A 23,155-nucleotide genomic window follows, 5' to 3' on the forward strand; every position below is an offset into this window, starting at 1 on the left:
TATCCATAAATGTAAATTTAAAAATGACATGAAATTATATTTTGAAACTTTAATAGGACTGACAAATAAGAAAGCCAATTCGACAATTCACGAATCGCCAACAATTCACGAATCACTGACAATTCACGAGCCCTTGTTGACTCGTGAGTTCTCGGGTGACTCCCATGGTCTGCGAGCTTCCGGCTCTGAGTCTGCGGGTCGGGACTGTCTCTCTGCTCACTCAGGCGCTTGAGTTGACTTGTGGAGTTGCTGTTGCCTACGAAATTGTAAGTTATAAAGCTTTTTGCAGCTAAGATGGCTAGCATAGTAGAAGCTAATGTTGCAAGAGGTTTGTGTGCGGCGCTGTTATCATTTTAGATTGAATTGTAGAAGGACTCAACTGAACCGGGTTAATGATACTAGAGACTCGCGATTCGTGAGTCAATTTAAAGACTCGGGTTAAAGATCCGAGTGAATCACGACTCCAACAGGTTTACTGCTAATTGAGTTAACATTTTGGTTTTGTTAGCCTTTGGTTTTGTTAGCATTATTTTATTTTTTAGCTATGTTTCATTGACCTCTTTTAGGGACCCTGTTACTCTTTGCCTTTATTTGCTTTGTTGAATCTTTGTTTTGGGAAAATACACCCAACTTTTTGAACTTTAAACCTGTGTTCCTTGACTGCTTATTCCACGACAGAGACAGAGACCGACAATCTAGATTATGCAGATTTGGTCTCAGCAGAGAACAGCGACGTATTGGATGCCTCTGCTTGATTTCTGTCTTATAATGCATGTTCAATATAAGAGGTCAAAGGTCATGGAAAATGTTGACTGTGTATTTTCGGTGACCGTCCCCTAAAACTGACTGAGGAGCAGGTCTGGATTAACCTGCTAGGGGCTTAACCCTTGTGTTGTCTTCCCGTCGACCATGCAACTTTGTGTTTTTCTGGGTCAATATTTCAATATTTTGTTGTTCTTTAGCTACACTTTTCTCTACGTTGTTGTTGATTTTATTCCAAATTTTTTGTCACTTTTTTGGCATTTTGTTAATTATGTTTTTTGTCGCTTTTTCAGATGTTTTTTTCCCCACTTTTTTTGTCACTTTTTTTACACAAGTTTTTGTCACCTTTGGTGATGTTTTGATGTTTTTTTCGTCACTTTCTCTCTCTGACTTTTTTCAGCGTAAAAAAAAAAAAAAAATGTTTTTGCCAATTATTTTTCTGCATTTTTGTAGCTTTTTCCAACATTTGTCACTTTTTTCAACGTTCTTTTGTCATAGTTCTGATATAGAAAGTTTTTGTAAACAGATTAAATTTGACCCAAAGACAACAGGAGGTTACCATGAGCAAAAGTAGCAAAATAAGGAACCATTTAAAGGCATAGCCCACCCCAAAAATAAAAATCAACTCAACTTCAATGACATCAGTGATTCATGAAATCACCAAACACGCATTTTCATTCTCTCTTTACAACTCAAAAACATCACATTTTATCATCATGCAGCATAACGCAATAAGCAGCTAATGTAACAATGAGGTTGATATGACAGTTTTTGACTTACAGAGTGCCGTAGCCTATTATGTTTTTTATGTAGATAACTGTTCTTACTTTCATTCACCAGACATACGTGCTACCTGGGCTGTAGTACTTGAGTCCGAACTCGGACTCAAGACGCTTTTCTGTTGTCACGGATTTTAGTCGGTCTCGACCGAGTCCAGCACTATATGCTTTTGTTCTAAAGCAACTTCTTCCTTCAAAACAAATCCATTTATGAAGGGTGCTCATTCAGAAAATTAATAATAATTTAAAATCCATCTAGAACAGGCGTTGTGATTGGTCGCCTGGCTGCATCATATACAGTAGGCTACCTCAATCATCAGGTATCAATCATTTTCATTTTGGCCACAGACACAATGTCAGCGAGCACTTTGCACTATGAATTCTTTAGGACAAGTAATAAGTTCAAGAATGGGAATATATCCATTTTATACTTTGAGTAAATAATATGGCTTAATTTGATCTTAGTGTGTTACTCTGCACTTGCTTTTTGATTATAACAAATAAAGCACAATGATCATCTTAAAATAGAAGTTATACTGTCTCGTACATCATATACAATATAAACAGGTAAGTAAGTGGTCTTGAAGAGGATTCATTTATTTCTGTCTTGGTATTGACTGTCTTTCATTTGGACTCGGTCTTGACTTGGACTTGAACCTCTTTGGACTCGGTCTTGACTCGGTCTCGACTAGTCCTGGTCTTGGACTCGACAAAGTCAGACTTGACTACAGCCCTGCGTGCTACAATGCTTTTTTATAAGAATGGTTATCCTGATATCTGACCGTTTAAAATTGCTCATAACCACATCACATACAGGGAATCAATAAAAATGTATCTTTGCTCTTCCGCAACAAAACCCTGGGATCCTTATTGACTGGCTATCCTCCATTTCTCCAGCAGAGGGTGCTGTGCATGCAGAATTACCATTTGAGTGTGACATGTCTAATCCTCTCCACATGGATTCAGATACAGTGAAAATGCCTTGATACAAGCCGGGATTTTCCCATGGTGTGCCATACCAAGAAAATATAAATGTAGGACCGTGACAGACAGGCATAGATAACTAATATTTCCTGGTACTTAATCATTCCTGTTAATAGCACCGGTGTGGTCTGATTAGTAATGTGCACACACATACTGTATATTGACCTACATAATTAAGTCACAAATATACAGATAGCTCACCTGTCCTGCCCAAGAAAGTATCATACTGTTACACGATGATTAATGTGTTTATCTAACTTTCACCCATATGTAGATCACAGTTTTGTTTTCTCCTGGCAGACCTGAGCTTGACCGCAGAGGGAAAGAGGAGGGAAAAAAAGGCTTGTGTGTTTGCTTATGTATGCATGCTCCTCCTTTTATCTTTTTGAGAATGTCCTCAGGACAATATTAAGATAAGGAAAAGAGTAAGTGAAAACCAACAGTTCACACTTTGACCAACTGTACTGCAATTCTGGGTTATTCCTGAGCAAAATGTAAGAGTTAGGGCTATGGTTACGCCTGGTATGGTTAGAATAAGGTCTAGTGAAGTTGATATTTAATTTAGGTTCATACTTGGGGTTAGATGTTAACTTTAAGGATTTAAGGAGTATTAATTGAATGCTCACAAAAATAGCAGACCAAAGCTGTGTGTATTCATGTGTCTGTGGGAGTAGACCTTGAGCTTTCTGCCCTGATACCACGCAGTGACAAACAGAAAGACAAATAGACGGGTGTCTGGTATCACTGAAACGCCGTTTTTTTGTGGAAACCCAACTGTGTTGACTGATGACAGCTGTAGTTTCATTTTACACAATGCCAAGACTGCAGTGGAAGTTTGGGGGAACTCTCACTGAACTGATGACACTTTGTTGTTTTTCACTCCAACTTAAAAAAAAGTTTGAACTTTTCTTAATCATGCATTTTTTAGCTATCACATACGTAGTCAGAGCAGAAGTTATATTTTTAGACAATGTATTATATTATATTTAACTCACTCTTACACCATTTTAAATGGAATTTTTATAGCTAATATTTTATAAAGCGTCATCTTTTTCATCTTCAACCCTTTAAACATTATTATTTTACCCCTTCTACAATGTGAATGAATCATTTTATGGTTAAAAAAATAAAAAATCCTGATGCTTGAAGCGTATACATTTTTACTGTGAGGAGCTACTGCTGTGGTTTACACAGAGAGGCAACTGTTCGTTTGAAGGCCCGGACGCACCGAGCCACTAATCGGCCGTCGGACAGTCTGGCGAGGTCAGTGACTCGAGTCAAGGCCGTCGTCCTTCATTTTGGCTGATTTGACATGTATAATCGTAAAAAATGACCCATCTGATTGGTAGAGTGCTAATCCGGAAACAGGGAGCGGAATGACAAGAGTCTCAAAATCTGACGAAAATTCATTTTTGGTCGACAATACAGATTAGCGCCGCCTGCTGTTATGGAGACGTATTACGTCTCGTCTCTTCGGTGTGTTCTGTGGCATTTTTTTTGACAAACTCTGGGAGACTGATCAGTCCAACTGCCTTTTCTGCCGACAGTTGGCCGTCTGGTTGGTGTGTAAGCAGCTTAAAACAAAGGCCCCGTGATAGATGGTTCAACAAGTGTCTTTTTGAAAGGGCCTGCCCTTTTCCAAACAGTTTCCAATGATGGCTTCTCAGATGGTTCTGTGTAACAAACCATCATTGTCAGTCCGGTTACAGTTTGAACATGCAAAAATGCGAAATCTGTCTACAGGCAAGCTTACATTTCAACAAATATGGAACATAATGTTTGAAATAATACATTATTGATACATCAATCTTTATATATTGGCAAAAAATAACATTGTTTCTTTCAAGGAAAAAACAAATCTCTATCTACTCTTATGTTTTCGCTGGTAATTTACCATTATTCTGTGACGTAACTATGACTTGTTAGCCCCAGCCACCTACTAACCCAAACAAGACACAATGCAAGTGAAGAAGCAGCACATATTATTTACAACAGGTTTTACCGTAAACACTCCCAGTAGGTCACACCCAGACAGGTCAGTAACAAACAAAGAGGAGACAGGTGAGTCATCTGCATATCAATTGAATCCATTTATATAGAATTCTTTATAGGATTAGAATTAGAATTAGAAATAGCTGTAATTAGTCCGAGGTATGTGACTGACATTAACACCATTCAGCCGGACTCATTTGATTTGGCACCGCGGGGCAAAGCGACCACAAAACAAAAGACTTTCCGGCATGATAAGTGTGTCAACAACCTGTTGACGGAAAAACCCTGTGGAATAAATAGCCAGATTCCTTCCTGCACATGTGGTGTTGTGATCAATGGTTTCATACAAAGCCAGTAAGACTTCCTGGAGGAAGAAAATGTAAGGAGTGGGGGTGAACATAACTATGCAGAGATAAGAGAAGTTAAAACAGAAAAAAAGACTATGCTGCTACATATGGAAAGGTTACAGAGCCTGTCAGGGGCAATTCAATTCCTTGCGTCCTTGAACGTAGCTAAATGTCACAAGTGAGTTATTTATAGCATTGGAAACATGACAATATTTAACCAATTGTTGTTTTATGCCTTTGTAGCATTATAGGAATGTAAATGGGATAAGAGAAGAAAGTGAAGGGGAGAGTAGGAAGGAGGAAGGAGGAGGGAAAAAGATGAATGCAGTGATGTCAGTCCGTCCCACTCGTATTCAGTACATATGCAGCAGAGTAGAGCTGAGCCTGCATACCACTGCTGCTGACGACTGCTCTGATCCCACACAAACACACACACACTCATCACGCCACACTCACAGAGGCGCTGAAACTCAGAGCAGTGCTGGGAGATGCAACCGGCTGGCAGCCACTAAGTAAGTCCACTTTCCCCTCCTCTGTACTCTCTTTCTTTCTTTCTCTGTCTGTCTTTGTTGTGATTGCCATTCTACGGCCTGTCTGAGTTCATTTATCTCTCACACTCTCCTCTGTTGCTGTGAGATGGCCAGTGTTTTCTCACGACTGAGAGACTTTTCAAACTTTTCTCTCAGTATGCGGTGCACATACCTTTCTCTCGTCTCACTGCCTTTCTTTCTTTCTTTCTTTCTTTCTTTCTTTCTTTTCTCTGCATGTGAGCGGAGGCAGAAGCAAATCTTGGGTTCATTCGCACGTTGGCGCAGAGCCAGACCTGGATGCCTTTATGTTTGAATAACAGAGCTGAGCGTGTGGAGGTGGATTTGCTATATTCTCATTTACTCCTGGTGTGATGTCAGTTTTCTGAAGTGTCCATGTGGGTTGTTATTGTCTGGGATCACTTTGGTTAGTTTATGTCTTGATTTGAATATTTCTGTAGTGCTGCCATGCCCTTGTTCAAATGTACACAGTTAATTCCAGGAGCTGTTGTGCAGGTATAAGATTCCTCAGAGGTGAGATTCTTTTACAGAAAAATGGAGCAATTTGCCACTGAGTGGGCTGTTTGGTAGTTCATCTTCAAGTCAGGTCCAGTTTATTTGTATTGCTCTCATACACTGTAAAAATCATAGACGGTAAAAATAATGGGGGTAGCATCAGTGACGTCACCCATTGGTTTGTGGCCTGCAGTTTTGAAGCCTCAAGTTTGGCAATTTGGCCATCGCCATCTTGTTTTTTTGAAAATTTGTGATGATTTTTGGACGAGAGGGCGGAGCTGGTGAGGATGATGTGGCCAAGCTAGTGTCGTCTAATAGAGGAAACACACCGGGCCGATAATCGGCCGTCGGACCGTCTGGCGAGGTTGGTGACTCGAGTCTGTTCGGTGTGTCCCGTGCCGTCGTCCGTCCGAGGAGCCGTCGGCCTTCATTTGGGCCAACCCGACACGTTCAGTCGGGAGACAGGGCAGTCGGGACTCGCCCCGAAATGGCGAGTGGATGCTCAAAATCTGACAAAAATCTTTATAACTAACCTTTGTCAATCTGAAATGAAGACAGATTCAGCAACTGCACGGCCTATTTCTCGCTTAAAATGTTTTCAGAAATACGTTTCGGTGAACTATTTTAGTACAATATGAGATCGTATTCTGAACAAGCCGCCATGACAGTCTGGCTGTGAATTTCCGGAGAAAAAAGAACCACGTGACGCGTTCGTCCAATCAGCTGCTGGTTTTCATTTTCTGGGAAACAATCGGACTGTTAATGGAAACAATACAGAGCAGCGCCACCTGCTGCTATGGAGACGTATTACGTTTCGCGCATGCGCAGAGCGTATGCTCAAGTCGGCGTCTCTTCAGTTTTGCATTCAGTCCATGCATCAAACATGATTGTTTTACTGCTCAGTTCAGACTAAAACCATAGAATTATTCAAGTCTAGTGTGAGGGTTAGTATAATTCTATGGTTCAACATCTGCCACGCCTCAAACACTAACTGAAAGGGTGATATTTCAGCTCAGCTATTTGCCAGCTTCTTTTGAGTTACCGTAATATCAGACTGCCCTTAAGTGCAGATTGGTCAACTGTTATCACAGACATAAATCCTATTGGCTCTCCCTCATCAACTTACTGTTTCACATCTTTCAAAAGTATGTAGAAGGGAGGGGACTGCTTTTAAACTATGTACACACTATGTACACACAGTTTGAGATGAAGGTTTTCTGTGATTTTACTCTGAGGACTTCCTGATGGAGTTATTACTAACTGAGGTCTATCTGTGTCACGTGTGTTGATAAGGTACTAAAAACAGTGTGTGTGTGTGTGTGTGTGTGTGTGTGTGTGTGTGTGTGTGTGAGCTACTGTTAATAATAATAATAAAAATAATAATTTGAGTGAACTGTAGCTGTCTTTTGTTTTCTATCTATGTCTGTTACCCCCAGATAGCATGCAATCATTAACGCCCTGTTGTGTGTGTGTGTGTGTGTGTGTTGACATACTAAACCTGCCCCTATTTGCCTTTTAGTGTTTGAAAGCACAGCGGCCTACTGTATGCAGAGTAAACACTGCGCACACGCACACACACACACACACACACACACACACACACCATTTATTATTGTGGCTTATTTGCCTCAGGACTATTGTGTTCTGCCTTGAATGGAGGGGAGCTAAACAATAAAAAAAAAATATCTCGCTCTCTCTCTCTGTCTCTCTCTCTCTCTCTCTCTCTTACTCTCTCTTTCTGTCTATCTCTCTCTGTCTCTCTCCACAACAGCAACCTTCAGTCGATCCGGACACACTGTGCCTTTACCTCCAGAGAGGCCGACACACTCCTACAGCAGAGAAGAGCACTTGACAAAGAACACTACAGTGACCTGCAGCAGTTAAACCACCTGATCCCCCATCCTTCAAAGAAAAGGGAACCTGACTCTGGGAGAGGAAAAAGGAGCGATCATACCCCACCACTGAAACACGACCCACTGGAAGAAGGAGAGACAGAGGGGCTGAAGGCTGTTTCTGACACCCGGGGTGAAAAGAGGCAGGATGCTGGCTAAGATCCTTGAGGACATGTGGGTAGAGCCCGAGGTGCTGGAGGCCCTCAGTGAGGACCAAAAGAGGATCCTCTTCCTGAAGATGAGAGAGGAGCAGGTACGCCGCTGGACAGAGCGGGAGGAGAGGGAGGAGAGGGAAGGAAGAGACAACAACAACAACAAGCCAAAGAAAGGTAGAGTCCAACACTGTGTATTATTATACTGGTTACACTGGTGGGAAGAGCACATACATCTCATTCCATTACACGACAGTATGAATTACAGTGATGCAAAAGAGGAAAACACTGACTTAAGTAGGAAGGAACAAGCAGGAAGGAACAAGGTTTCTAGGAAATGTGGTCCTCAGTAACATAACTGTGACATGAGGTTAAAGATACTAGCTTCACTTACATGGTCTCATTTCTTTACAGTACAACAGCAGTGTGTCACAACTAATTTGACAAAGATACACAGATATGTCAGACTGCAGTACATTTAAAACACTTAAATCAGACATTTCTTCAACATGAAAGTATTTAAGATAACCCATCAAATCTGTCACCTTTACATTTTTTGGGATATATGCTTCTTTGCTGAGATTTAGATTGATACCACGCTCATATTTGTCTGTTAAATATAAGGTTAAGCGCTGCAGTGGGCTAGCTTAGCTTTAGTGTACTGACCAAGGGGGTCAGCTTCTCCTCGGAATGCGTAGCTCCTATGGCGCCGTTTTGATGCCAACAAGCCATCACCTCCCGTTAGCGTTCCACTGACTGTCATTCATTTTGATGTCACTTAACAGTGACAGCGAATAACTTTACATCTGAAGCGTTTAAAGACTCTATTTTTTTATGTCCATTGTTTATTGCTAAAGAAACACGACAATGTATAAAAGGCTCCATTACCTTGTACCTCACGTTTTTATAAAAATAAGCTAACGATTATGTCATAACCAAGCGACTTACTGTCGCATAGTAGAGAAATTACCGTACAGTACAGGAGAAGCTCACAGGCAGTTTGGACTTACATTAGCTGTTTAATTACTAATGTTAACTAGCATTTTAGTTAGCAATAATTAGCCTGTGTCTATGTTATCTCCTTACATATACCTACGCTCTCCGTCTCTGCTAGATTGGGAATGATTGAGATTTCTCTTGGCACAGCTACCAGAAGACTTCCAACTTTCAGACAGGTTGCTCACGTCACATCTACGTCGTCAAGCTCAGTTTGAGGCTGTGCAGTAACGCTCAGCCATCACCGGAAAAGTGCTTCTAATATCCTTCACTGGTCTCCGTGCAGAGCAACGGGATCTGTTGGTCCAGTTTATATATGTCAATGGTACAGACTGGATCAGCTAGCTTAGCTCTGTTTGAGGGTAACAAAATTCCCTTGCCAGCTTCGCTAAAGCTCACTCATCAACACATGTATCTTGTTTACTTAAATGTGTACAAAAACTTATGTGTAAAGACAATACGTTGCAGTTTTGCGGCAGGGTTTTTGCCGGGCGTATTTTTTCAGGTGGGTGCAGTGACATCCTGGATCTCTGCGACAAAGCCGTGCTAGCTTTTTCCAGTCTTCATGCTGAACTAAGCTAACCGGCTGCTGGCTGTAGCTTCATATCTCATGTATAGATATGAGAATGATATTGATCTAAGCGTATTTCCCAAAATGTTAAACCTTCTGAATGTGTTTAGTTTCGGGGCCGTAGCTACCATTGAGCCAGACTTTTTAGATTTACTTTTTGTGAATGTATCCGAGTCAAACTTTCATTTAAAAGCATAATTAGGACGGAATCGTCACTTTTAAGATTTACCGTATTTTCGTTTTTCGGTCAAATGAATGGGAGTGCTAGGGGCACTTTAATGCTAGCCTCAAAATAGCTATTTTTAAAACACTAAGAAGGCTCGACACAACATGAGACTTTGCTCCAAGTATCACCAGGGGCTCTACACCTTAACCAAAGCATTGACAACATTGTTTGTGTACCCAGAGTTTACTAAAAGAAAGGTTTTGAACAACTCACCGTAGGTCTTGTTGTTTCCGGCCACTACCGCTACGGCGGTCAAAACGAGTCGATATCTGAATGCGAATGAATGGACGCCATATGAGGCTCCTTTTTCAACTACGAGGTCAATATTGTTTTTCAATAACGACAAAACAAAAAATAATCCGTGCATTTATATGGAACCAAGCTTTCCATCTTTACTCTCCTCCCTGTTTTGTTGCATTCGGAAATCGATTGTTTTTGACTGGTAAAATGGCTGCGGCCGGAAACAACAAGACCTACGGTGAGTTGTTGAAAACCTTTCTTCTTAGTAAACTCTGGGTACACAACCAATGTTGTCAATGCTTTCATTAAGGTGTAGAGCCCCTGGTGATACTTGAGCAAAGTCTCATGTTGTGTTGAGCCTTCTTAGTGTTTTAAAAATAGCTATTTTGAGGCTAGCATAAAAGTGCCCCTAGCACTCCCATTCAAAAGGCCATTTGACCGAAAAATGAAAATACGGTAAATCTTAAAAGTGGCAATTCCATCCTAAATATGCATTTAAACGAAAGTTTGACTTGGGTACATTCACAAAAAGACGCTAGGTTGCATTTTGGCGAGAGTTACGCTTTACGTGAGATCAGATTTGCAGGAAATATGATTTAACAGTGGAATAAGTCAATACAATTTGAAATCTTGTATTTGAAATCAGAAATTCCCACAGATTTTGGTTGCTAGGCAGCGTTGTCTTATGGAGGTGGGAACGCGGCTGGGTGGATTTAGATTCACATTTTTTAAAAGACTATACGGAGAGTATTTACTCACAATGTCTCATAGTCCATCAACAACTACCATTTTTGGGAGCTGCAAACACACACACACACACACACACACACACACACACACACACACACCATTTTATAACAGGTGGCATATTGTTCAGATGTTCTAAAATTGTACATTCAATCCCTTTTACAACTAATTAATGACCAGAAATCTTCTGAGTGCACACGATACACAAGCTGTGTAGTAACACCCTCTCATGTTACCAATCTGAGTAATGTGTTTACTTCACATAGTCATATAGAGTCTTTTCATTGCTCTGTCAGTAGCCCTTGTGTCCCTCTGCTCTACCTTTCAGTCTAACTCATTTCACCCAGCCTTCCTCCATTAAAGGAGACCCTATCACCTCCACTGCGTCTGCTGCACAATGAGTGTGTGTGTGTGTGTGCGTGCGCGCGTGTGTGTCTGTGTGTGTGTGTGTGTGTGTGTGTGTGTGTGTGTGTGTAAAGCTGAATAAGATTGAGTAAGCCCTGTGGTTTTGGGGCGTCGCCGCGCTTTAAACCTCATATTAAGTTTCTGTCTTTGTTTACCCAATCTGTGCCATGTCACCTGAGAGTGGCCGAGTGCGTGTTGTCATTACACAACATACAATCCAGTTAGGCGTCTTTTTAGTCTTTGTTTAGTGAACTATTGTCGGGAAGGACGATCCTTACCTGCAGGCCTGTAAATGTCACATGAATACACAATTAAACATGACTTTGTTATCTGCTGCATTTCTGGTAAATTTGTAGGTGTGGTAGTAATAAAGGCAGATACCTCACTTCTGTACTGGAAATGGCCTTTATGTCTTGTAATTCCAGTTATTACTAAAGTGTGTGAACATGAAGGTGTGCTGCACGGACAGGCCATGACTTACTGTATGTCAGAGATGGTCTTTGGCCCGGTGACATCAGACTGAGACGTCTACACAATGTACCCGTATATGCTGCATACACAAACACAAGTCATTCCCTAAAATATGAAGAGAAACAGAGCTGTCTTTGTTAGCTGGTTTCTAAGAGATCTGTTAGGAGCTGATTGTCTCTATGGACTCCTTTCTCTGAGCCTCCTGCGTCTTTTAAAGGGTAAATTTGCAAGGAATTTCCAACTGGCAGAAAAGTGCTGCTGTACACTTCCCCCAAGGATTTGAATTTTTAAGCCACACCCCCCAATCAGTGATGTCATGGTAGGTGTCTTACCTCATGGAAAACACCTGTTTTTACATATTGGGGAGTGGGGTATTTTCCAGTGTTTCCCCCAGCAGACTGATCTCATGAAGTGGCGTATGTATGACACGCCGATTCGTATGCCATTATTGGCGTGTTATCAAGACGCATACTCGCTTTTTAGCGTGTTTATCAACGCCGTTTGGCCTCCATTGACTTACATTACCTTGCGATTGCGTGTGAATTTACGCCGTAGCAAGTAGTATGAAAGGGCGAAAATCCGTGTAGAGAGGTTGGCCGGGGTGGAGGATGGGTCAAACACAGGACTTTCACCCAGGAGAGTGGGGATCGTGTCCCGCGTAGGCCTGTCGTGATAGTCAATAAATCTATTAATTAAAAAAAATTAGCTCGAAAATTTTCTTTTGCACGCTTGTTTGTTTTCCTTGTCTCTCTCTCTCTCTCTCTCTACCAAAGAGACTGGATGAACACTCTCGGTTCCTTAGCGTAATGAGAAGTGAACCCTCTTGTCAGTCGCATGGTCTTTGTGTGGGGAGGCGGGACTCCTGGCGGAGAGAGAGAGAAACAGAGACAGAGAAAACGCTAGTTGTTGGAGCAGGGTTTCCCGCAGCACTTTGCAGTTAAGGCGCCGTCAAAAAAATAAAAATGAAAAGTATATGAGCGATATCCGCCGTGTTACTCTGCGTCCTATTTTCTCCCTTTAATTCCAAACCACAGTTGACAACCTGCAGGTGGAGGCGGTGGAGACAGGCTCGGACATACACACCGCTGTGGACTTGTGTCAGTCTCGCAAGCGGTTTCGGGAAAGTGGCCGCATGTGTCCGACAATGCACAGAACATTAACCGGTACAAGCCTACAGCTGTAGCTGTCCGCGGACACGGAGTGCGGAAAGTGTGTCAGAGGCTCCCAGACGGTGAACTGAGACTCCGTTACCTTCTTGTCGGTCAACGGTTAATGATTGGTTATTTAATTTCACTGTGCTTTCTTTTGGAAGGCTGGCTGCCAAAAATCGCCACTTACTAGCTAATTAATTAGCCTGAGGTAAACGCTAGCTATCAGTAAACAGAAGTGACGTGGTGGCTGGCGTCTGGTGTGTACGCCAGTGTGTGTGTGGGTGTGGGTGGGTGTGGGTGTGTGTGGGTGTGGGGGTGTGGGTGTGTGTGGGTGTGGGTGTGTGTGGGTGTGGGTGTGTGTGGGTGTGTGTGGGTGTCGGCCCGCCCCCGCGAAGCTCCGACCTGCAGTCAGCAGTTCTTTTTCTAATCCCAACCGGTTCTTCTATTCCTAAACCCAACCCGCGTGTGACGTTTCCTAAACCCAACCGTACACGTAGCCTGGTGTATCGTCTCTGTGACGTTGCAGACTGCCGTCCGCTGTATACAGCGGAGACATACACGCGAATAGCTCAAAATGCGTACAGATAACACACCACTTGGCTTTAGGAAAATGGTGTGTATGTTTACGCGAAGTCATGATATCACGTTGCCGCCAGTGTATTGGAAGCCTGGTGGCCCACCGGGCCTAAGTTTCCCCCCACCAGGCCTAAACCACTGGGAATTAGTTTTTAATGTATTTTTAAGACGTTTTTTTTAAACTACAGTCACAGTGGGGCAGCTCGGTTGGAAACTAAGAAGTAGACCTATTTTCAAATCTCCAGTTAGCTTTTAGCACTGACTTAATGTACGGCTTTGTGGAATTTGTCTTACAGCTTTTTTAAATTCTCAATTTCGCAAATCCGTCCATGATTCTGTTATCACAGAAACTATTGGGCTTTACATTAATGCTGCCATCAGTCTGTGACCGGCCCCAACCACTCCCTCATCGGAAAAAAAGACACTTGCAAACCGGCCTAAACAACTTTTCTGGAGGAAACGCTGTTTTCTGTCTGTCATGATGAGGTAACAACCTGAAATCCCCTGTGGGTGTTAATGTAATGGAATAAATGTGTGTTGTGTTTGGAATTCATTTCTGTATATTATGAGGTGAAAGTGAGCTAACAAGAAACGGTTCCACTTTACTTGAAGGTATCTACATAAGAGTGACATGACACTGTCATGAACGTGTCATAAACATTATAAACAAGTCCTAAACGTTTATGACATAACGCTTCTTTTAGTAAGTGTCATTTGGTTTTTTTTGTCATGACAAGTTATGGTTAGGGTTAGGGTTCAAGTGTCATGACTGTGTCATGACTGTGTCATGACAGTGTCATGTGTTCATGAAAGTGTCATGTCACTCTTATGTAGAAGAAACTATTATATAAGTTAATCATTTGCAATGAATTTACTGAAAGAGTCGCAATCCAGTCGATGCAGTGTGCTACAAAACTAAAGCTGTTGGCTGTTTCCAAACTTTAGAGGGAGTTTCTGTTAAACTGCCCCCGGCCTGATGTGATCTGCCTGATCACAGACAGGAATGAGGTCACTGGCATTAACTGTTTTCCTTTCCTTTTGTAATGATCCCACATTATTCAAACATGGTTTATCAATATTCTACATACGAATGATGTTTTTGCAGTGAGACACACATGAAAGAGTATAAAAAACTCACAGAAAGAGACAGAAAAAGAGAAAGAATAAAAGAGAGAGAGAGAGAGCACAAACAGGCAGCAGTTTAACAGTGATATAAAGGCTGTTGCTGTTGTGTGAGGTTCCCATAGCTCTACACTTATAGGACAGCACCACCTTCTGGATAAAAGCCAGAATAACAACTTATGAGACGACTGCTTTTAGCAGAATCTTGCGGAGAGATTGTAAGCTTACCCATTTCCTTTTTTTCTTCTCTTTTCTCCCCCCCCCCCCACCCAGCTGACAACAAGCATGTGAAGTGGCTGCTGGGTCGGGACGGCGATGTGAGCGTCCGTGTGATCGGAGAGGTGGACGAGTTCAGGTCCTCCAAACTCCCCCAGAGCCTCATGAACAACAGGTAGACACACACACAAAAAAAAACGCATTGTCATCACTGATTGACTCATTTTGGCTTTTTTTTTTTGTCATTGACCTAAATGTGATGAGATGGTATGAAAGCAGACTCCGTAGCAACAGTATCCGTTGGCTGGCTGTTTATTATTGTTTTTGCAGCAGCAGGCTGAAGAGAACAAGCTGTGGTTGATTTTTGAATTACTGTAAAAATAACGTAGACATAAAATGAGACTCATCACCTCCACCATGTCCACCCATCACATGCTGACAACATGGGTTTCAGAGAAAATCTCTTTCATGTGCTTTCAATTATAACATCCAATTTTTCCATATGTTCTGACGGATGCAGCAGCGTCCAGAATGTGCCAATTCCTTTGAATTAGTTTTAACATTAAAGTTTTTTTTTCATCCAAACCGACACATTGTCCCCATTGACATTAGTCCCTTCAACAAATGACATAACTGGGATTGATAAGATCAACAGTGAACTAAAGGGCCTTAGTCAGCGAGCCGTCTCCTCCTCCTAATTGGATTATAGAAGTTATTTGCTATATGACTAACTGGAGGACGGCTGTCCGTGGGACAAAAAAAAATGCTGTCTTTGTCTACCAGACATAGGTGTAATTTATAGGGGGGGACGGGGGCCCAATAATCAAAACTGGCCAGTGCAACCCACCCCAAAAACCTACTATAATTTCCTTTACATAAATAAAGACATTTGCACCATTAATTGATGCAGAAAAGGCACAAATTGTTGCAGAAAAACAATTCACCAGAATGCAGAAAATGAAGTGTTTGACGTTCAAAATTTCAATTTTGCTTAAAATTTGAGATCTCAAACCCCCCCCTCCCCCTCCACCAATGTTGAACCCAAAGTTACGCCCTTGCTTTCAGAGTCCAGGGGGATAATTTGAACGCCGTCCAGACGACGGACTTGCTGCCACGAAGAGAGGCCCAGCAGCTCGACTTGAAGCAAGACATCCAGCTGTCCCTCGCAGATGTTATGGTGAGTTTGTGTGTTTGTTATGCGGGTTTGAAGTGGGGAGGGTAGGATGACGAGTGTATCAAAGAGTCTTACCATCACATTGTGTCCCGCTTGTATTCAGAACAACGCAGCTCCAGCACACGAGCAGTGGGACGAGGAGGACTCCTGCAGCGCTGATGGCGAGCCGAAGGACCCCGACGAGGACAGCGACAGTGAATCAGGCTCGTACGACCTCGGCGCCTGGACTCCTCTCTACAGGCCCCATTTTAGTAGCCATGGCAACCAGGCACCGCTCAAAGACAAGCTCCCAGACACAGAGAGGGCCGGCGCACAGGACAGAGGTAAGAAAACAAGAGGTGGAGAGAAACCTGATTTATGTGCTCTGAGTCTATGATTTACTCATTTACAGATTCTAATTAGGTGAAGCTAGAAGTACTATCACATTGTATATATAAACATATATATATTAAGTGAAAGTCCCCGACATTTTAACAGCAAAGGTACTTACACATCAGAAGAAAGGATAAGGTAAGATGAACTGTAACTGAGGTACTAAATACACCAACAATAATACATGTATTCTTTTTGCAGAATAGCCCCTTTCACAGTGTTAAAATATACATTTCATTATTGGATTATTATCACTAATGCGTTAACATGTAAATAGAATGTAATGTTGTTGCTGGGTGAGGTGGAGCTCATTTTAACAGTTTTGTATACTCTTTGTTTTTTAATCTGCACCATTGCATCGCATTTGATAAACTGATCATATGTTTTGTTTGTTAAGTAACTAATAAGATGTGAAATAAATGTAGTGGAGTACAACATTTCCCTCTGAATGTAGCGGAGCATAAAGTAGCAAACAAATGGAAATACACAAGTCAAGTTTAAGAGCCAGTATTGACAATACCTGAGTAAATGTACTTACCAACACTGCTTGCATCACATGTAATTTGTCAGAAAGAGAATCTACCTGCTTGCTCGTTGTGGGCTAAAAAGCCATGTATCTCTTTTTTAAGTTTATGTTTCATGGGTTGAAGGTTTAAAAATAGGGTTGGGTATCGTTTGGGTTTTTTCCGATGCCGGTGCTAAAACGATACTTTTAAAACGGTGCCGGTGCCTGAACGGTGCCTGAACCGATACTTAAAAAAAAAATAGGGTAATAGGGAATATGGTATTTTACAATAACTTTGAATGCACCACAAGGCTTACTAGTTTCAAGTGAACGCACCATCCGTGTTGTTTTTCCGACACCAACGGCAGCTGCACACTGCTTAACGTCCCGCTGTTGGAATCCTCTACAGTGAAATACAGACACAGTTTTTAACCGCTTCACAGCATTTTAACCGTGTTTAATCCAGCTGCTAGCTAACGGTAGGCTAACTTTACCTGTTGTCAAGTGTAGTTTTAACTAGCGTCCCGTGCAGCGATGCTTCTGTTGTGTCTAACGTCTGTTTCAGAGCATCAGAGAGCAGCGCAGAAGGCATTTAATTGGCACCGAAAGGAGGCACTGAAATCCGCGATGCTATTCGGTCCGGTATATAACGGTTGTTTAGGCACCGGTGCCATATTAGCATCGGGTTTCGGTACCCAACCCTAGTTTTAAAGCTAAATTACCCATTTAAAACCCCATTGGATTATCTGAAAAGAAATGCATTGTTTTAAAGCTTTTCTTCGCTAGTGAAAACGTAGTATTTACAAGACGCGGTATCACAGAACAGCAAAGTTATGTGGAATACAGTGTCAGGAGAGTAGAGCTGTTGACTGAAAGGACAATCGGAGTGAGTTATTAGACTTTCAACTCAGGCAGCGTAGGACTCAGATCTCAGAGCAAACTCACATTTAAAATGAATATATTGAATGGCTACGAAAAGGACTCAAGGTGATGGTATTGTATACTGACTGTATGGTTCCTGGGCTTACTGTCATATACTAAGTCTAGTTTGGATGGGTTATTATTCGGTTTGATATAGATAGACGGAAACGAAGAAGATAGATGGAAAAGAAAACAAAAGTGTAAATGTGTGTGTATGCATGTATGTATGCATCTGTGTCTATGTGTATGCATGTGTTTATGTGAGTGTAGGCTGGTAGATATACGGTGCATGTATGTGTAAGTAAACATGAATGAATAAGTGAAGCATCAAATTGTTTTGAACTTAACTAAAGGATAAAAATAGAAAAAAGGGGGTAGGACCAGAAAATTTGAAAAAAACGGGAATTTCTTATCTGAATCACTTACAACAATTTTGGAAGATTTTGCTGAGATGTACATGTTCTTATTTATCTGTTATTTTAATTTTATTATATATATATATATATATATTATTTTTTTTTTACATGTTCAAAATAAACTACAAACTAAACTCAACACATTGCCCCTCTCTCCCCTCCTCAGAGACTGTGTGTTGTGAAGAGAAAAAGTCTGAGCATGGAGGCCGCGTGGCGCAGCTCAGGAAGGCATTCACAGACGATCCTCACAGCTCTCGTGCCTACACCAAACCTGCAATACCTGCCAAACCTGCTCACCTGCAGAAAAGAAGCGCGCCTTTGATCCATTAAGACAGGTGTGTCCAGCCTGCTACGAGATGACACTGGGAGCCCACACAGAGGCAGGGCCTACTGTACTGATTGTAACGAGCCCTGTTATATAACATAATGGCTCAGGTATAGACACTGATGGACCGGGCTGAGGCCACATACACTGGAAGAAAAGGATCCTTACTTGAACCCTGAGCGCTGAACTGAGATGCACTGTATTAGGCCTCGAATCATGGACTGAAACTACAGAGAAACGTCTGGGGGGGGGGGGGGGGGGGGCGGAGGGAGAGAAAAACTTGAAAGCTGTTCAAACGAAGTCAACCTGAATGATAAAAACGAAGCAGCTTTGATGTTGCCGAGTTCAAATGTGCTCACACGGTTTGTGTGATTGACAGGCAGACGCAGAGAGACGTGTCCACAGACTATTGACCGCAAGGTGGAAAAACCACTGTGGTGAACTTGTTAAACGAGTGTTAATGAGGTTTCATTATTCAGAAGTCATAAGCAGGTCACCAGGAACTAAAAACGTATAATTTGATCAAAATCTTATCCAGGTCATTTTGTGCTGTTCAAGAGCTTTAAACTGTTCTAAATGTAGTCTATGTAACTTGTGACTTTCACTAGCGTTGGCAACATCTTCATCCAGTATATCAATCACAATGGTGCAGGGGTTTTTCATGGTGAATAATAAACAGACTGTAAATAGTGTAATCTAGTGCCTTTATCGTGAGGGAGGTTTCAAAAGATTTTACAATCCCTTTTACATATTCACCAACAAACACACATTCACCGATTACTCAGGAGTAGGGTTGGGCATCATTTGGATTTGAACAATTCTGATTCCAATTCCGATTCTTCCTTTTGATTCTGGTTCTTATCGATTTTGATTCTTTACGGGGTGGAGTAGAAACGGGTCACAAAAAAAATGTTTTATTCAATGGTGATTTACAGTTTTACTGGGCTTTTTCCAATGTAAAATAAGCCACACTTTAGGGCGCTGCTTACTGTGTTCCAGGGCTGCAACACAACAAGCGCCTGGAAGTACGGGTCGCTATGGAAACCAAAACTTAGTTACTTGTGTTAAATTTGGAACCGATGATCGGATTCTAAACCAAAACGATTCCAATAAACAAACCATTCCTTTGGAATCGTAAATTTCTGAAACGATTCCAAGTTGGAACCGGTTCTCGATGCCCAATCCTAATCAGGAGCAGTGTGGGCTTTTGCTCAAGGACACTTCAACAAGGAGGGAATCGAACCTCTAACTTCACAGTTATTGGATAACCAGCTTTATCACCTGAACTACTGTGACCCTAATGTGCCCCCCTGACCCTTGAACCACCCCGTTAACAGTTTGCTTTCTACGTGAGGAGTGTCTTTTGATGAACAGTTTATGATGACCTCACAGCCACAACTATGATATATATATATATATATATATATATATATATATATATATATATATATATATATATATATATATATATATATATATATATATATATACCACGATTGTGTGTTTAATGATGTTTTGGGTTCTCCAGCACATTGGGTGTAATTAGAAACAATAACAATGAGGTTAATTAGCCCACTCATGTCTTAGAATTGAGGGTAACATCAACAGGAACTAAGGAATTGTAGCTCTATTTGATGATCTCTGACAGGGGTCTTCAAAGTTTTTTAAGCCAAGGACCCCTTAACGGAAAGAGAGACAGAGCAGGGACCCCTACTACATATATTGTATAAAATTAACTAGGCCTACAATAACGGCCTAAAGCCTTTATACATACCTTTTTTTTTGTTGCATAGAATACTAAGCTATTAAAATAGCCTAATAATTATTGGCATGATTTCATGAATCATGTTTAAATGTTAAACATGATTTATGAAATGTACTGTATCTGTGGATGGCTACCTTAGTGACGACCTTACCTATAGGCCAGTAAGCAGTGGGGATTTATATTTGCTGAAATGTTGATTCATGTTCTTTTGAAGTTTTGAAAAAAAACAATAATGGCCCCCCTGCAGTGACTCTGAGGACCCCCCTAGGGCAGTGTTTCTCAAATGGGGGTACTTTGGAGGACTGCAGGGGGTACGTGAGCACTTTTTTCTAAGTTTTGGTCACTTTTTTTTGTCGCTTTTTGTCACTATTTTCGACCTGTTCTTGCATTCCTTCCTTCTTTCTACTAACTTTAAAAAAAAAAATTTAAGTTTTTGTTGCCTTTTTTCATTAGCATTTAAATGTTTTTCAGTGACATGGCTGTTGTTTGGTAAATCTATCGCTGGTCAGGGGGTACTTGGCTTAAAAACACAATTCAAATAGGGTACATTATTGAAAAAAGTTTGACTACCCTAGGGGTCCCGGACCCCCGTTGAAGATCTCTGATCTATGATATTTGTCTCCGACTGAAATATCTCAACTACTATAAAATGGATTACCATGAAACTTTGTACACACGTTCCTGTTACCAAGAGGATGAATCCGACTTAACTTAGCGCTATAGCACCAACATCTGATCTAATATTTTTGCTTTATGATCCAGTATTTAATAACGACGTTCCCATCAGCCGCAGCTGTACTTTGTGTTTAGTACTAATTAGCAAATGTTAGCATTGCAATTTGCCGAAATCTACATGGCTGTAGACTCTTGTTATACAAAAGGGTCAACAGTAATTTGACAGATTAAGATAAACTTTAAAGTAATACCAGTGTTTGTCCTTAGCTTTATAAAAGACGTAGGTGTCACGTATTTGACAGGGGTTTAGGGGTCATCCCTCAAGAAAAGATTTTTCAATAAAAAAAAATAAAGAAGCAGTGATTATTACCATATCTGTGTCTCAAACATTGGAAAAGCTAGATCAGATTTAATAAATAGATAACACTTAAAAAGCATAAAGTGCTCATTTTCAGGTTCATAATTGTATTTAGAGGTCATATCAAAATAGGTTTAATTTGTTTAATTTTCAAAAAACACCATATTTTTGTCATACTGCACATTGCTGCAGCTCCTCTTTTCACCCTGTGTGTTGAGCTCTCTGTTTTAGCTACAGAGTGAGACCTCTCACTTCAGTTCCATCTTTGTTGGGAGTCGCACATGCTCAGTAGCTAGGTAAGGACTACTAGCCAGTCAGAAGCAGAGTATGAGGGCGTGTCCTGACAGTAGCTAGGTAAGGACTACTAGCCAGTCAGAAGCAGAGTATGAGGGCGTGTCCTGACAGTAGCTAGGTAAGGACTACTAGCCAGTCAGAAGCAGAGTATGAGGGCGTGCCCTGACAGTACCTAGGTAAGGACTACTAGCCAGTCAGAAGCAGAGTATGAGGGCGTGCCATGCTAGCAGCTAGGCGAGCATTATAACGTGTGTTCCAAAGTGACCACGTTTGTCTCTGAAGTAAAGGCTGGACTACAATAGAGCTGTTTGGAGCAGTTTGTGAACAGTGTTTTCTGTTGGAGATGGTAAGTCCCTTTGGGGGGGACTTTGGACTTTTCACTTTGTAAACCTATAACGTGCACAAAAAAGATTTATAACACAATAAAGGAATGGGGAAAAGCCAGGAAGTATAATATGAGCACTTTAAAGACAAAGAAGTCCACTGGGGATCGACTATACAACCCTTAGATCGAGGAAAGTCTTTAGTTAGTTTTGATTTAACATTCATTTTGGCTTAAGTGCTGCCCAAAACGGCTCGGGTGCTGCACCTAAAAATTATAATGGTAGGGAAAACCCTGAATACTAAATAATTGAACTTTTCGGTTCATTTTTGACCTAAATAGCAGTTTGACAAAAAAAAAAAAAAAGGTCCACTCACTTGGTTCTTCCAGAGCAATCTGCCATATCTCAAGACCGCTATCATGTGACCGAAAATCCATACGCCATGTCACATGATAACAACCAAATGACAACTGAAACAACAGATGACACAACATGAGGCTGATAGCTCTGGAAACCAAGTAAATGGGCCTTGTGATTAGGATTTATTTTTGTTATACGGCGCGTATTTAATATTCCATATACATCCAGTCACCGTCTGAAGTCTAACACACAGACACACACACACACACACACACACACACACACACACACACACACACACATTTAATACATTTTATAACAGGTGGCATATTGTTCAGATGTTATAAAACTGTACATTCAAGCCCTTTTACAACTAATTAATGACCAGAAATCTTCTGAGTGCACACGATACACAAGCTGTGTAGTAACACCCTCTCTCTCTCACACACACACACACACACACACACACACACACACACACCAACAGACACTTCCATTGTTAGCATCTTCACTTCCTGCTTGTTTTAGCTGCCTTTTTTTTGCCTTCAGTCGGGTCTTCAGTTAGTGAAACCCATGATCAGTTGGACTGAGTCAGAGGACGATAGTGATCAGGGGACAGACGTGGCTCATAGAAGCTGCCATGTTTAGGATGACTGACCTGCATTGTCATTAAATTGGAGGGACTTGTGTATAAAAAAAAAAAAAAAAAAAAAAAAGAAAAAAAAAGAGCTTCTATGCTGGTCAGCCGACAAAGATTTCAACACCCTCACGCACTGCTACAGCTTTGAGTCAGCCCTTTAATCTCATCTTATTGTTTCATTTTGATTTGAGTGTCCTGGAGTACCAAAAAGAATGGAAAAGGTGTCCCTGGGACACATCTCTACAGACCTGAAAGGGACGTTGGCCGCAAGAAACTGCAGAAAAATACTAAACCCTTCTTGTTGGAACATGTTTTGACCATGAGAGATGTAGCAGTACTTCATTTTAAAGGTTTG

General features: G+C 41.3%; 1 protein-coding gene across 1 annotated transcript; it reads left to right on the top strand.

The window, feature by feature from the left end:
* Window positions 1–5,126: 5,126 nt before the first annotated feature.
* LOC144524715 (uncharacterized) lies at window positions 5,127–22,888 on the top strand. The gene is made up of 6 exons (XM_078261165.1): window positions 5,127–5,376; window positions 7,679–8,128; window positions 14,730–14,847; window positions 15,738–15,849; window positions 15,950–16,169; window positions 18,227–22,888. Exons 2-6 carry the CDS (start codon window positions 7,948–7,950, stop codon window positions 18,388–18,390), a joined length of 795 nt encoding a protein of 264 aa, XP_078117291.1. The 5' UTR covers window positions 5,127–5,376; window positions 7,679–7,947; the 3' UTR covers window positions 18,391–22,888.
* The last annotated feature ends 267 nt before the right edge of the window (window positions 22,889–23,155 follow it).

Source organism: Sander vitreus, chromosome 10, assembly GCF_031162955.1.
Source record: "Sander vitreus isolate 19-12246 chromosome 10, sanVit1, whole genome shotgun sequence".
Classification (NCBI taxonomy): Eukaryota; Metazoa; Chordata; class Actinopteri; order Perciformes; family Percidae; genus Sander; species Sander vitreus.

Bases quoted from the DNA above. Each gene is read 5' to 3' on its own strand.
- LOC144524715 (XM_078261165.1), top strand. From the start codon at position 7,948: ATGCTGGCTAAGATCCTTGAGGACATGTGGGTAGAGCCCGAGGTGCTG. The intron at 14,848-15,737 runs GTAGACACACAC...CCTTGCTTTCAG, and splicing joins CAGAGCCTCATGAACAACAG to AGTCCAGGGGGATAATTTGA. The intron at 16,170-18,226 runs GTAAGAAAACAA...TCCCCTCCTCAG, and splicing joins GGCCGGCGCACAGGACAGAG to AGACTGTGTGTTGTGAAGAG.